Source organism: Betta splendens, chromosome 17, assembly GCF_900634795.4.
Source record: "Betta splendens chromosome 17, fBetSpl5.4, whole genome shotgun sequence".
In the NCBI taxonomy this organism is placed as follows: domain Eukaryota; kingdom Metazoa; phylum Chordata; class Actinopteri; order Anabantiformes; family Osphronemidae; genus Betta; species Betta splendens.
The window spans coordinates 11,674,033-11,688,857 of NC_040897.2; the positions used below are offsets into that span (position 1 = coordinate 11,674,033).

The following is a 14,825-nucleotide window of genomic DNA, read 5'->3' on the forward strand; positions in this document are numbered from 1 at the left end:
GCAAGTTATTAATTTTATTGTGATAATGAAATACCTTTCTGTGTATAAACATATATAAAGAAAACATGTCTAAACAGCCAGTAGGGCTGTTGGAATGTAGCTCTGTCTCGAAGACCATTTTTTCAAGATTACAGGAGCACATTTAAAGTACAAGAGCTTCATAGCTCTTGACAAGGCTACTGGCTACTGTCATGATAGAAGTGTTAGGCTGCTTGACGTATGGGACCCACATGCACAGCACCGAGACAAAGGGGTAAGTAAAAGTTCATTTAATGGCAGAGCTGAATACAGGTCGTACAGGTCAAAACACAGGTAAGCACAAGCAGAGGTACAAACTGGGAGTCGGCAGGCGACGGTAAAAAACTGGCACAGGGCAACGCTGGCGGTCATAACGAAGGAGAACTGGGTCAGGCACCATTAGATATGTAGTCTTTTTTTTAAGTTTTGTGATCCAAATTTGAACAATGTGAACTGGGCGGTGCTCTTGAACTGAATATGATCGACACAGTGTAGGCGTATTTCCTGTTAAGAGACGTCTAAAGACAGGATACACAGCATACACAGCCTCTAGATACAGAAGGTTTTTAACATGGATCATATATTTCAATGTGCTGTTTTCCTGTTCTTATATTTTTTTCAAGGTAAGCATTTCTTTTGCTACGAGTATTTCTTCATTGTTCAAAATGTGACTGGTTTATGTAGTGAAATGTCTTTGGAGCTTATCCAAGATGTGTCAAACCAAAAAAATAACATAAAATCAATGTTTGAAAAAGGAACCAGAATCAAGACAAACTGAAAACACTGTAACATGGGTTAAGTCATTTACAAACATTTACACACAATGCTAATTTCAAGGAGATGTAGTTCACATGTAGCAATTGAAAATTACTTTTCTGGTTGGTGGATGTTTTTTTTATATATTTGTACTTTATTGTGTGTTTACTTTGTTTGCAGGATCTAGTGCTGTAAAGTCTTTGTTTGTGAAGAAGGGAAGTGATGCACAGCTGGATGTTCAGGAAGCGGTTCCTGAGAAGTTTACATATATCGAATGGAACGTCAATGAAACAAAGAATTTAGTTTTTTTTCGGCTTGGTCAAAAAACCAATTGACACTAAAACAGTAGAGTTTTCAAAGACGAATTACACTTTGAAACTGAAAAATGTGCAAGAGACAGACAGTGGAGATTATACTGCAGTAGTTTTAGAGACTGAAAAGAAAAAAGTGGCTGAATACAAAGTCATAGTTCAAGGTAGGTTTACATTGGAGATGCTGATAAAGAATAACTACTGTCATATTTTTTATCTACTGTCATATTCCTACAGTGATTTTCATCTTTCTCCCACTCAGCTCCAGTGTCTCCAGTTAATCTGACTGTGGGCTTATTGTCTAACAGCTCAGACTCCTGTAACCTCACTGTGACCTGCAGGACACAGGACTCTCACATCAGCACCACTTTTACATGTCTCGATCAAACCTGCAGTGAAGATGGAGACAGATCAAAAGCTACAACCTCTGGTGCTGTTCTTCATGTCTACCTTGAGAATGACTCCATTAAGTGTAACCATAGCAACCAGGTCAGCCGGACCACAAGCCAAGAAGCAAGGATACAGGACTTTTGTCACCAACGTAAGTTGACAAAAACACTTTGTTATTAAAGTTATTACTATTATTTTTATTGCACAGATTAGATAGTAGCTCACTTAACGTGGTGGTTAATGAAAATGTTGAAATTGTTGAAATTTAATTATCTAATATTTTTCTGTTAGTAACCTCTTGATAGTTTTAATTGTATTTGAGCTTTTAACAACTTATATGATTAAATCAGTTTCGAAATCTGTATTATTATCTGTATCATTATTAGTTTACCAGTTTGTACCAGTGTAAATATCAATACATTACATGAAATCTTGAGCACAATAAGTATTGCATCTTAAAAGGATTAATCTAAACATGTAGTGGTTTTACACTGTAACCACAAAAATATCCTGAGTGTATATAACATGGTCCCAACCCACTATGTCTAATTAAACAGAGAATGTGAATGAGAATTTTCACATAGTATTAGTATTTCAGTATTTTGTTTGTTTTCTTCTTCACACAGAACCTTCTCTTAACAGTGCAGCTGGGATTGTGTTTGGCTCAGTAGCTGGTGTCGTTGTTGCCACCGCCGCTGTTGTGGGTTTCATACTATGTAAGTGTTTGCAATATAATTTTAAGCTTATTTAGTAACAAAGGTATCTGACTCAATGGAATACATTGAACATTGATCACATTCTACCCACTACTCAACATGATTTACCATCTCATTGCCTTGTAAAACTGATTTGTCAGTGCAAGGAAAAATTCATTAAATTATTCAGAAGAAAAAAAAATTCCAAACAAACACAACTTCCACTTTAATTACAATAAGAATTTCATTTTGCTGCCGAATGGGATGAGTTTGTTCAATTATAGAAGGTAATAGCACAGCTATATCTGAGGACACTGTATACTGTACAGCATGGAGGTTTAATGGTTTGCTCATTGACTTCAGTTAAATTGAGTTAATGTATTAAGATCAAATCAGATCAAACATTTGAAGCCCTTATCTCGTGATTCTCTTAAAAATGCGAACACTAACAATTTTTAGAATTTAAACTACTAGTAAATGGAAAAAGCAAATCAACATGTATTTTCTATGACTGACCTGCAGGTAAAAAGAACAAAGACAAAAAAAAGAGCAACGGTAATACAGTATATGACAATCCTCAGGTAAGCTGAAATGAAACATTAAGGAAATGAAATGTCCTCTATGTGTCTATTAACATCTGCAATATAATGAAGCACATTTATTTTTACAATAATAAAAATAACCATCAGTGATGAACTTTAACACCAATTATTTACTGAAAGTGGTGCAGCCTGTGTACAGTTGTGGTTTAGGTGGGTGGAATGTGCAGCATGTAGTTTGAAGGACTGATTTATTAAAATTAAAAAAAAAATGTAAACGCGTGTTTCTATTACAATAATTTAACCCAGGTTTTAATAAAAGGCATGAGATAAAGAGCTGAGCCTTCAGAACTGGCCTGCCGGCATGAATATGCAGTCTGTCTACATGTAAAAGGCTACACCTTGTGTTCCATGTGCACCAGTCACATGCATATTAGTCTTGGCTGCTTTCTTGTGTTCAAATGTCTTATAAACAAAAAGAAATTATCAAATGTTTAGTCATTCATTTGTCTGAATGTATCCACCAGTTTTAGATATCAGGATGTCACTTTTTCTACCTAACGTGTATTTTTAATTTGTTTTCAGGACATTAACTCAGCCCAAACTCAGACCCAGGACCCTGTAACTTCTACTTACGCCTTGGTGCAGTTTCCCCAAAGATCTGAACATCCTACAGACACAGTGAACACTTCTTCCCCAGAGACTATTTATGCTCAAGTTATGAAACGTGAAAAGCCCAACTCTCCATCCCTGGAAAGTCCAACTCCAGATCTATACAGCACCTGAAGAGCCCCAATAGGATGTTTAGAAGACCAAACAACATCACGCACCCAGTGGATGCAGGCAGTAAACAGTAGTGAGGCTCAAATGCTGCTCAGAGGCTACAGAACACTGCTGTGCTGTTTAAAGCTGCAAGAGATTTTCCTGGATTGTTTTGCCAAGACTGCCATTCACCAGTCATAGGATTGTGGTTCAATATGCTGAAGTGTTTGTGTGCAAGACTCTAAAGCTCACATTGCCCTTTGTCACCAATGTATGTGAATGTGTGTCTGTGTGTGGGTTTAGGTAAATAAGATACAGTTTAAAAGCATGCCTATAGATGAACCTGCACATCTAAATGAGAACGGAGGTAGAACAGCAGTTCAGTGTGATGAGGACTGTGAAAAAGAGGTAAAGAGGTGAGTGAAGGAGGGTCAGAGCTGGTGTCAGAAGTGTTGAGTGACTGAAGAGTGTCAGCAAAACTCAAAGGAAATGTAGACAAGACGGTGGTGAGAGCAGCTCTGCTCTATGGGTGTGGTGATTGCAGAAAACTCACACTAAAGGGTGAGGGAGGACCCACAGAGAAGGGATAAATGGAACTGAAATGGAGAGAAAGGCAGGTTTATTGATAATAAGATGAGGTGAGCAAAAACCTGGAGGATCGATCTGTCCCCACCACAGCAGAGGACACGCAAACGCAGGGTGAATATAAAATGTTAGGATCAGATACCAGATTAAACAGCGAGTGGGACAATACGCTACGCTAACGAAAGGAATACAAAAAAAATCAGGTAGAGGACGAGGACAATGAGTGGCTTTAAAAAACAAGACATGAAACAGTGGCAGAACCAGTGTGAAAACTAGAGCAAACAAGAAAAAAAGCTGTGAGTCAGAGTTAAATGAAACGTTTCAAACACAACCTGGTCTGTGGTCCAAACAGGAAGTAACCTTGCCGATCCTGACAATGGGTAAAAGACAGTAGCAGTGAGGAAGAGAAGAGGCAGAGACAGAGGCAGCAGAGATGAAGATGCTGAGGTTCTTAGTAGTGACGAGGTTGGACACAATCAGGAACATCAAAATTCTCTTGCTTCCTCCCACGGTCCAAAGACATGCGATTAGTTGATTGGATTTCCATTGCCGTAGGTGTGAGTGTGTGTGTGTGCATGGTTGGTTGTCTCTGTGTGACCCTGCAATAGGCTGGTGACCTGGTCAGAGTGTCCTCAGCCTGCTGGAAAAGCCTAGGGATTGAGTGGTAGAAGATGGATGAATGGATGGATTCGCTGTGATGATCCCTGATGAGAAAGGCTGAAAGGAAAAGAAGAAGAAGATGGATGAACCTGCACAACTCTCACGGTCATCTCTCTCTAGTCTTGTTCAATTCTTTGTTCTGTGCATTTCTGTGTTTACATGCATGTAAAAATACAATAAAATAACTTTTCCTCTGATTTTTCATTTAGTGGCGCTAAAGTCAACCTCCCCAGAGGCAAATAATGAGTTTCACTAAACACTGGTGAGTGTCTTGGGGAATGAGGATATTCACACCTGAGTCACAAACTAGCTGAATACCTGAATGTATTCAGTGTAACGACATCGTTTAATTCTGTTTTCCATTAGTGCACTTTTAAGAACTTCTTGTAGGTTTGCTCATCTCTGACACCTGCAGGCAGCCTAAAAAAAAGAACAAAACACAAATGACTCACACGTTCTTGCATGTGCTTCTGACTGACATTTAATAAAACAAACAACAAAAACAAAACATTAATTCAACTGTTAATTATTTCAGACACGAAAAAAGAACGCCCTCCCCTCAAAAGCAAAAACAACATTTCCCTTCAGAGTCTTTATATTAGGATCCATATTTGAAAAATAGTAATGAGGGCTGAGAAAGTGTATTGCATTTCCTGTCAGGAAGTCGTCAGACACACGTTCTGAAGACGACGGCAGCTTGTACATACGTATAGAAAATGAATCTTGTTCTTCAGTGTGTTATTCTCCTGTTCTTATCATTTCAATATGAAGGTAAGCGTTTATTGTGCTACAGGTATTTGAATGGATTCCTTGATGGAAATCCTGCTGGTTTATGTTAACATTAAAGGATTTTGCTTTGTTCTGATTCTGCTGCGTCACATCGGTGACGTTTGTGTCATACTGTTTGATATCTGAACATATTCTAACTTTAATTTTATTCTTATACATGTTAAAAAGCAAACAGATAAGACCCCACTGGTAAATAGTTACATATGTTTACTGTAAAACAGTTAAGTTTAAGCTCCTAGTCTGAGGTTGTTGTTTGCTACAATCCTTTGTTTCACAAATAACCGTCTAGTCCACTTCTAATATTTGTACAAACAGCTACAAGTACAGTCAGTAGGATACAGAGAAAAACAATAGGTGTTGATGTTTTTTCATAGTCAGTATCCTGCAGCTTGACTGTCCTAGTTAGTAATCAGCAGTTTAATGCAGTACAAATGAATCATCCTCTACTTATCTATGTTGACTACACAGGACTGTACTGACTCTAACTGTACTATTACATATAACCTACAGCCAATACCAGTTTAATCGTATTGTGTGTTTACTGTGTTTGCAGCATCCAGAGCTGTGACCTCCGTGTTTGTGAAGAAGGGACATGATGTACAGCTGGATGTTAAGGAAGATGATGTTCCTGAGGATTTCTCATTTTTTGCATGGAAATTCAATGGAACAAAACATTTAGTATCATTTGTAAGTGCTGGAAAACCAAGAGTTTCTAATCTTTACACTGGAAGAGTTGAGTTTTTAACTTACACTGTAAAGTTGAAGAATGTACAAGAGACAGACAGTGGAGTTTATACTGCAGTATTTACAGAAGATAAAGACCAAACAGCAGCTATTTACAGTGTCACAGTTCAAGGTAAGTTTGTTAACATCTGAGACACCGATAGATGAACTACTGTTTCTATCTACTGTCATATTCCTACAGTGTTTTTCATATTTCTGTCCACCCAGCTCCAGTGTCTCCAGTTAATCTGACTGTGGACTCAGTGTCCAGCAGCTCAGACTCCTGTAACCTCACTGTGACCTGCAGGACACAGGACTCTCACATCAGCACCACTTTTACATGTGTCAATCAAACCTGCAGTGAAGATGGAGACGGATCAAAAGCTACAACCTCTGCTGCTGATCTTCGTGTCTACCTTGAGAATGACTCCATTAACTGTAACCATAGCAACCAGGTCAGCTGGACCACAAACCAAGGAGCACCAGAGATACAGAGTTTCTGTTACCAACGTAAGATTAAAGTCAAAAGACTTAAGACTTGCACAGATTAGATAGTAGTTCGGCTAAATAACACTGTTGTCAATGAAAATTTGAAATGAAATTTAGTTTCAAATAGTAAATCTCACTCACAAGTTGCTCAGGTCTAAATCTGGTTTTGTCTGTTTTACAGAGGCCAAAGAATCACGGAGCCATGTTGCTGTATTTGTTTTTGTGCCTGTTGTCATCATTATTGGTATGCTCTTTGTTATATGAAGAACAGAAAAAGTAAGTATGTATCTATTTAGCATAAAATTACAGGATAACATTTAATTAGTTAGTTTTATATTGTTATTGCTATTGTTATTAACAACATAGAATGTTTATAATTTTTACTATACTGTGTCAGTGTTTGTGCAGCCTTTGTTACACATATTATACTTTGAGTTAGCAGTTATAATTACATCAAATATAAACGGAAACATTGTAATGCTGTATTTTAATGAATGACTAATGACAAATAACCTTTTTTTCTTGACAGAGAAAATATTCACTGTGGAAAACACAGTGTATGCAGTTACTAATGTGAGTCCGCTTCTTATTTTAATATAGAGTAACTCCCTTAGATTTAGCAAAGGTGTTTGTAACTGGATTAGAGGAAATAAATGTGTTCTGTTCTTTTTTTCAAGGTTCCTACAGGTCAAACTCAGGGCAGTGATAATTGAAACCTTCCTTCAAACTCCACCTACTGCTTGGTCGTGTCTCACGCTGGATCCAGCAGATCTGAGACCAGCCATGCTCTGCCACAGAGTGTGTATGCTTTGGTGGAGAGACCAGTCGCTCATCACCCCTGACACTCTTCATCCACTCCATCATCTCCTCCTCCTCATCTCTCTTACTATTTTAACATCTTCCACCTGATCATTTTACCACCACGTTTGTTTATCTATAAAAAGTGACAAGTTATCGTTCAGAATAAAAAACAAGTCAGAAGCCTGTAGAGCTGCTGTCTGCACATGCTCTGACATAAACCAATATGTAGTTTCACTATTATTCCATGAAGACCAAAAGTTCTGTCACTGCTCAAACCTTTGAAATCAAAGTTTTGTTTCTGTTGAATTTAATGTGGAAAGCTTCTGGTCATCTGTTTGGATAAATGTTTAAGTTTGACAGCAAGTCAAGTTTTTGCTTAGCCTCTGAAAGTACCTTGCTGTGTATTTTGACCATTGCCTGTCCCTGTTCATGTTTTTGCCTGCACCTCATCGGAACCTGGTTTTTCCTGCGCTGTGAATGACCATTGCCTGTCTGACTACAAGCTATAAAACCTCCTGTTTTACTCAAGTCTACGGTGTGCATTTGGGTCCTAATTCCCGGAACATCGTGACAGTCATATTGTGAATAACAATGTTATTGTGACTGTGAGCAAAAGCCTGAGAAACATTACATTTTCACTGTTATGATCGGTTTTACATTATGATCTTTTCCACAAAAACTAAACTGTTTTGGGTCATTTATTGAAGTCACTGGAGAGTTTAAGGCTCTTGAGGTGTCATATTTACCTCATGGAGAAACAGACTGTTACTGAAATTAACTCAGTTATGTCTCATTAATTTTTATTTATGATTTCTATAAGATCCAGTTTGTATTTTTGTACTGTGATCATCTTCATCATCATCTTCATACTGACATCTGCAGGTGAGTGGGAACCTTCTCTTCTTCCCACATATCTGGAAACTCTGAAAAGGCAATAAGATACAAGAAACTGGTTTTCAATTTAATTATACATAAAACTATGCATGCAACATGACTTCAGATGACATTTGTTGTAAAAAAACATTTCTTTAATTACTTCTGCCTGTTTTATCAACTTGTATTCATCTTCGTTTTGTTACAGAGAGAGGACCCAAATGCACAGCGCCGGGACCCGATGACTGCGGTCAAGTGAGCCGTCGTTCGTTCATCCGTCGTTCAGCCAGCCGCGCTTCAAAAACGTCTTGCGCCCGTATTACGCGCTTTACAGCAGAGCACAAAACGCGCTCGTCGCGACTTCCTCTTTTCATAGCGAGACGTCGGTCTGTTCAAAATATGGAAAACTACGAAACAAAATATTGCATATATAGAAAAACTGTCGCCTAATAAAGATCTGTGTACTTTTACTGTAAAGTTAAGCATTTATTAGTATTGCTAATACACAAAGATTCGTGTATTTTTAGTATATAGTTTAGGATTTAGCAGTACTTGAAAGTACTATGTCATACTGTAATACAGTCAACTTTGATGATTAATAACTTGACGTTGGTGCAAAGTTCGAGGCCCAGACCACTTTCCCCTTGTTCTACTATTGATGTACTATCACCTCACAAATATTCATGTATTTTTACTGTATAGTTTAGGATTTAGCAGTACTTGAAAGTACTATGTTATACTGTAATACAGTCAACTTTGATGATTAATAACTTGACTTTAGTGCATAATGCCAGGCCCAGATTATGTGACTTTTCATATAAAAAAACTGTGAGTGAGACTAAGCACACACACGTTAAATCCTTTTATTACCATCTGTTAGGACTCCAAAGTGTGACTTTTAATATTGAAACTAAATGTTTAATATGTAATATAAAGTCATGGAACAATCAAAAACTGAATATTTATGTGTGAAACACACATTAACGTGGTGGAGGAGTTTGTGTGCCTGAATGACCCCGGGAGCTATGTTGTCGGGGGCTAAATGCCCCTGGTAGGGTCTCCCAAGGCAAACAGGTCCTGGGCTGGCCTGAACTGGAGGAAGTGTCCAGAGAGAGGGAAGTTTGGAGTTTGCTTAGACTGTTGCCCCCGCGACCCGCCCCCAGAAAAAGCGGTTGAAAATGGATGGATACTGAAATCGTTATTTGTTCTCATTAAACCATTTCCCATGTCTGGAGTTTGTTTTATCAAAGTTATTGCCGTCTCTGTTCTTACACATTGTAATATCTAGTTTTGAACACTAAAATGTAAATACAAAATGTATATAACCAAATATTCAGGATTAGATTTAATGCAATTATTCTCTCTTCACAATACAGACTTAAAACAATAAAAAAGAAAGTTACACACTACACTGTTTGTAGTGCAGTATTTATTGGTTTTATGCTTGACTGTAAGGGCCATATTTCAGCATAACATGGTACTACTAAAATCCTAAACTATACAGTAAAAATACACAGATTTTTTTTTTTAGATCAGGGGGAATGTGGTCTGGGCCTGGAACTATGCACCAAAGTCAAGTTATTTATGATTAAAGTTGACTATACGGCCCATACAGTTACAGAATAAATTGGTAGGTTTGAATACTAATAAATCCTAAACTATACAGTAAAAATACACAGATTTTTGTGTGGTGATAGTACGCCTCTAGTAGATCAGGGGGAAAGTGGTCTGAGCCTGGAACTATGCACCAAAGTTAAGTTATTAATGATCAAAGTTGACTGTATTACAGTATGAACTGGTAGTTGTGAATACTAATAAATCCAAAACTATACAGTAAAAATACACAAATCTTTGTGGGGTGATAGTACACCTCTAGTAGAACAAGGGGAAAGTGGTCTGAGCCTGGAACTATGCACCAAAGTTAAGTTATTAATTATAAAAGTTTTACAGTATGACATGGTATTTTTAAATACTAATAAATGCTTAATTTTACAGTAAAAGTACACAGATCTTTATTAGGCGACAGTTTTTCTATATATGCAATATTTTGTTTCGTAGTTTTCCATATTTTGAACAGACCGACGTCTCGCTATGAAAAGAGGAAGTCGCGACGAGCGTGTTTTGTGCTCTGCTGTAAAGCGCGTAATACGGGCGCAAGACGTTTTTGAAGCGCGGCTGGCTGAACGACGGATGAACGAACGACGGCTCACTTGACCGCAGTGACCCGATGTAGGTGGTGAAAAATGGGGTTTTATTCCAGAATCGAAGTCACAAAACAGTCCGGATCATACACAGGTCAATATCAAAAAGGCTCAGCTCTCAGAGTTAGAATCGGCGGGCTTAGATCGGTCCAGAAACAAGCAGAGTTCAGCAACGGAGTCAGTGATTTACAATACCGGTCTGGATCAAGCGAGAAGCGATGGTCAGACATACGGAAACTGGGTCGGCAACAGGATAAGCTGAACAATAGAATTGCTGGAACGTGCGGTCATAGAATCAACGATCTGGCGGTTTGCTTGGGTGAATGCTGGTGCCTAAATACTGAGAACTGATTACTAGATGACGGGCAGGTGCGTGTAATGACAACCGAAAGTAAAGTTAGCGTGAACAGAATGAAGCAACAAAACCGGAACTACTGCGCTAAAACAGGAAACCAAAACATAAGTGAAACCAGAGTCCTTCAAAATAAAACAAGAAACAAAAACCCAGATCGTGACACGTTTACTCTATGCTATAAAATACATGTTCCTTCAAGACTAAATATGTTCCTTTAGGTGAAATACTAATGACAATAATATATGAAACGTGGCCAGCATGCATTCTGCCAATTAAATAGTAAAATATACACTTTTACAAATTATTATAAATATAAAATCTGACTCTGGAGGACTCTATGCCTCACCCGCTATGAACCTCACAGCATGTCACTGGAGGGCATAGGGTCTGTCACCTGATTCAGTCTAACACAGTTACTCTGCCACTGTTTACTCTCTAATTACTTTCATGAAATTAGAACGATACTGTCTCAGTTTTTAATTGAAGCTGTCAGAAGCGTGATCATTATTGAACTTATTGAGATAAGGTTGCTTACGTCACACTGGTCTGAGCCATAAACAAACAGCACAAGAAACCAATCGACTGGAATGTTTGTTGGGGTCCAGCTGACAATTTGCTGTCATATTGTGAGACACAGGCGTTAATATGAACTAAGGGCTTTTTCTTATTGATTACTTCCACGAGATGCACAGTGACGACAGCAGACACCACGTTTAAATGATTTTTATTGTACAAAATTTGAAAATTAAAACTAGGAAAAAGACATAAATAATATACAATATATGATTGAAGTTTGTTTGTTGCCCCTTAATTAACTTTTTGTTTTGTTTCAGGTTCTGGTTTTTATTAATAATTGTTTTATGAATCTCTTTACTGTAGTTCTCTGTACTCATCATGTCCTTCCTGGTTGTTCTAAATGCTTCCCCTTATTTTGAAGAACTGATTCAAAAACCCTGTGATGATTTTAATTATATTTTTAATGTATTTGTACTACATCTTGTGTGAAATGTAACAGAATGTGAAGTGTTAACATGAAACCTAATGTGCAGTGAATGTTAAAGTTCATGATTAATGTGAGTTTTGTGTGATGACACTAGTAGAAGACTCCTGGGTGAGTTTTCTCTTCATGGTCCTCTCCTTGAGATGAACAGTGATGACGGCAGACGTCATGATGATCAGGCCAACAGAGAACACGACCATCTTCACCAGACAGAGAGGGAAACCAGCAGAGAGAGTCCCTGAAGCTGGAACACAAAATATGTTTCATTACTAAACTGACAAAGCAAACACAAAGTGACACATAGCAGGTGCAGAAGATATTAATTAGCTGTGGATGGATGAATTTTGAGAAATCATACAGTGGCCTTTGCCTTTGCCACAGTATTTCAGCACATTACAGACTAAACTGTGTGTTGTTAAGATATTTGTCTTACCTTGATGACAGAAATCCTGCATCTTTGCTCCTTGGTTTGTGGTCCGGCTGACATGGTTGCTATGGTTACAGTTGATGGAGTCATTCTGAAGGTAGACACGAAGATCAGCACCAGAGGTTGTAGCTTTTGCTCTGTCTCCATCTTCACTGCAGATTTGATTGACACATGTAAAAGTGGTGCTGATGTGAGAGTCCTGTGTCCTGCAGGTCACAGTGAGGTTACAGGAGTCTGAGCTCTTAGACACTGAGTCCACAGTCAGACTGACTGGAGACACTGGAGCTGAGGAGGAAATTTATAAAAACACTGTAGGAATATGAAAGATAGAAAATACGACAGTAGTTGATCTTTATCAGCGTCTCAAATGTAAACCTACCTTGAACTATGACTTTGTATTCAGCCACTTTTTTCCTTTGAGCCTCTAAAACTACTGCAGTATAATCTCCACTGTCGGTCTCTTGCACATTTTTCAGTTTCAAAGTGTAATTTGTATTTGAAAACTCTACTGTTTTAGTGTCAATTGGTTCTTCACCAGGCCGAAAAAAAACTAAATTTGTTTCATTGACGTTCCATTCGATATATGCAAACCTCTCAGGAACAGCTTCCTGAACATCCAGCCATGCGTCACTTCCCTTCTTCACAAACAAAGACGTTACAGCACTAGATCCTGCAAACACAGTAAACACACAATACAATTATTTGTATGAATATTATTTATAACTATGAATTATAGTTGTTGGCTGTAGATTGCATACAACAGCAGAAGACAATTCATTTGTAACGCATTAAAATGGTGATTCAACATTCTGATACTTGCTTTAATACAGGGAAGTCCAAATGAATAAAGTATTTATTTCTCTGTGTTGTACTGTCTGTACTCTCACCAGAGTTTGTAGCTGTTTATTTGGTTGCAACTATATTGAACATTTAAAACCTGGCCAACATAAACTAGGCAGGTTTTTATCAAGGAAGCCATTTAAATTTTAGTAGCAAAATATTATTTACCTTGATATTGACATGAGAAGAGGAGAAAGACACATTGAAGAGTGTGATCCATGTTATTCAGATGTAGAAGCTGTCTCTGTCTTTAGTCTGTCTGTCAACTTCCTTACAGGAAATATGACCACTCATGGCCGATAGTCAATAGTAGAAGACGACCCTGTTCCTTTTTTTTCAAATTTAGAACTTTGAGTACAAAAAATATATAACCTTAGATTCAATTAAGTTAATCACAAGTTCGTAAATTATGTAGCAGCTTATTGATGATGAAGCAGCTGAATGTTATATGTTCTTCCTGTTCTATCTACTTTCACAGTGAGGGGCATTGCCCAAATACTGACCAATAGGAAGCCGCTCACTGTGATCACAGGAAATATTGAGTGTCTGGGCGTTGAGAATGAAGAACAGAAATGCAGGCCTGACCTCTCCAGCTTATAGACCTACGCAGGTTATATGATGTGAACGGTACTGCTCTCCCTCATCACAGCAGCCTTTAGAACTTGCAATTATAATTATTAAATCTGACTCTGGAGGACTCTATGCCTCACCCGATATGAACCTCACAGCATGTCACTGGAGGGCATAGGGTCTGAAACACAACATTTCTGTGGTTTTATAATTAAAGGTGAAAGTATACAGAGATATTATGTTTAGTTGTATTTAGGGTCTCAGTGCTTGATGAAAAGGAAATTGTGGTTGAGCTTTGTTGAAATAGAGCCTGTGCCTGTTATTTTTTTGTGCTGTTATTTTTATGTGCTGTCGTGTCCCGTCAGGGGGGGTTGGACAGATCCAGAACTGGCCGACTTTGAACTGCTGGTGATCATGAGCGCTACGATGGAGACGACCTCCGCCACCTGCCAGGTCCCCGCCCCTGAAAAGTCCAACTCCAGATCTATACAGCACCTGAAGAGCCCCAATAGGATGTTTGGAGGATCAAAGAAGCATCATGTACACAGTGGAAGCAGGCAGACGCCAAACACCCACAGTACTCTGAAGCCATAGAATGCTCTGCAAGCGTCTGCTGATCTAATTGCTGAAGTTTTTACTGGATTTTTTCTGAAGACTAATGTCATGATGTTGAGTGTAGAAGATGCTCAGGATAGAAAAAGGTGGAAAAAGATGATTCACTGATCCCTGATTGGAAAAGCCAAAAGGAAAAGAAGAAGAAATGTATGAACTCTCATGTCACATCTACATGGTGTATTTTCATTTTCATTCATTGTGGTCAAAAAATTACTAGATACCCTGTTTTATTTATTTTTTTTGTACAATTAATACTGCTGTCTTTTTTTGTCCGTTGTCTTATTTAATGTCCCCTGCTGCTGAAGACAAAAGAAATTCCTCATCGTGGGATTAAAGTCTGTCTTATCTCTCTCTAGTCTTGCTCAGGTCTTTGTTCTGTGCATTTCTCTAACAGCTGTGTTTACAAGCACGTACAAATACAATAAA

At 38.1% G+C, this 14,825-nt stretch overlaps 3 protein-coding genes across 4 annotated transcripts; 2 read left to right on the forward strand and 1 right to left on the reverse strand.

Moving 5' to 3' along the window:
• Positions 1 to 65: 65 nt before the first annotated feature.
• On the forward strand, positions 66 to 4,913 carry LOC114844759 (uncharacterized). Its single transcript, XM_055503917.1, has 6 exons — positions 66 to 80; positions 1,078 to 1,249; positions 1,348 to 1,626; positions 2,102 to 2,191; positions 2,693 to 2,751; positions 3,295 to 4,913. The coding sequence occupies exons 1-6, from the start codon at positions 66 to 68 to the stop codon at positions 3,493 to 3,495; spliced, it is 816 nt and encodes a 271-aa protein (XP_055359892.1). The 3' UTR covers positions 3,496 to 4,913.
• A 152-nt stretch (positions 4,914 to 5,065) lies between these two features.
• LOC114844880 (uncharacterized) lies at positions 5,066 to 8,041 on the forward strand. 2 transcript variants are annotated; one of them, XM_029132549.3, is made up of 6 exons: positions 5,066 to 5,487; positions 6,059 to 6,361; positions 6,457 to 6,683; positions 6,899 to 6,993; positions 7,247 to 7,290; positions 7,395 to 8,041. In XM_029132549.3, exons 1-5 carry the CDS (start codon positions 5,433 to 5,435, stop codon positions 7,287 to 7,289), a joined length of 723 nt encoding a protein of 240 aa, XP_028988382.1. In that variant the 5' UTR covers positions 5,066 to 5,432; the 3' UTR covers position 7,290; positions 7,395 to 8,041. The 2 variants fall into 2 exon arrangements, with proteins under 2 accessions (XP_028988382.1, XP_055359852.1); XM_055503877.1 differs by lacking the exons at positions 7,247 to 7,290; positions 7,395 to 8,041 and having other exon boundaries at positions 6,457 to 6,738.
• A 3,613-nt stretch (positions 8,042 to 11,654) lies between these two features.
• si:cabz01074944.1 (uncharacterized) lies at positions 11,655 to 13,670 on the reverse strand. Its single transcript, XM_029132548.3, has 4 exons — positions 13,383 to 13,670; positions 12,754 to 13,044; positions 12,381 to 12,659; positions 11,655 to 12,191 (listed from the first exon to the last, which is right to left on the reverse strand). The coding sequence occupies exons 1-4, from the start codon at positions 13,432 to 13,434 to the stop codon at positions 12,016 to 12,018; spliced, it is 798 nt and encodes a 265-aa protein (XP_028988381.1). The 5' UTR covers positions 13,435 to 13,670; the 3' UTR covers positions 11,655 to 12,015.
• Between the last annotated feature and the right edge of the window lie 1,155 nt (positions 13,671 to 14,825).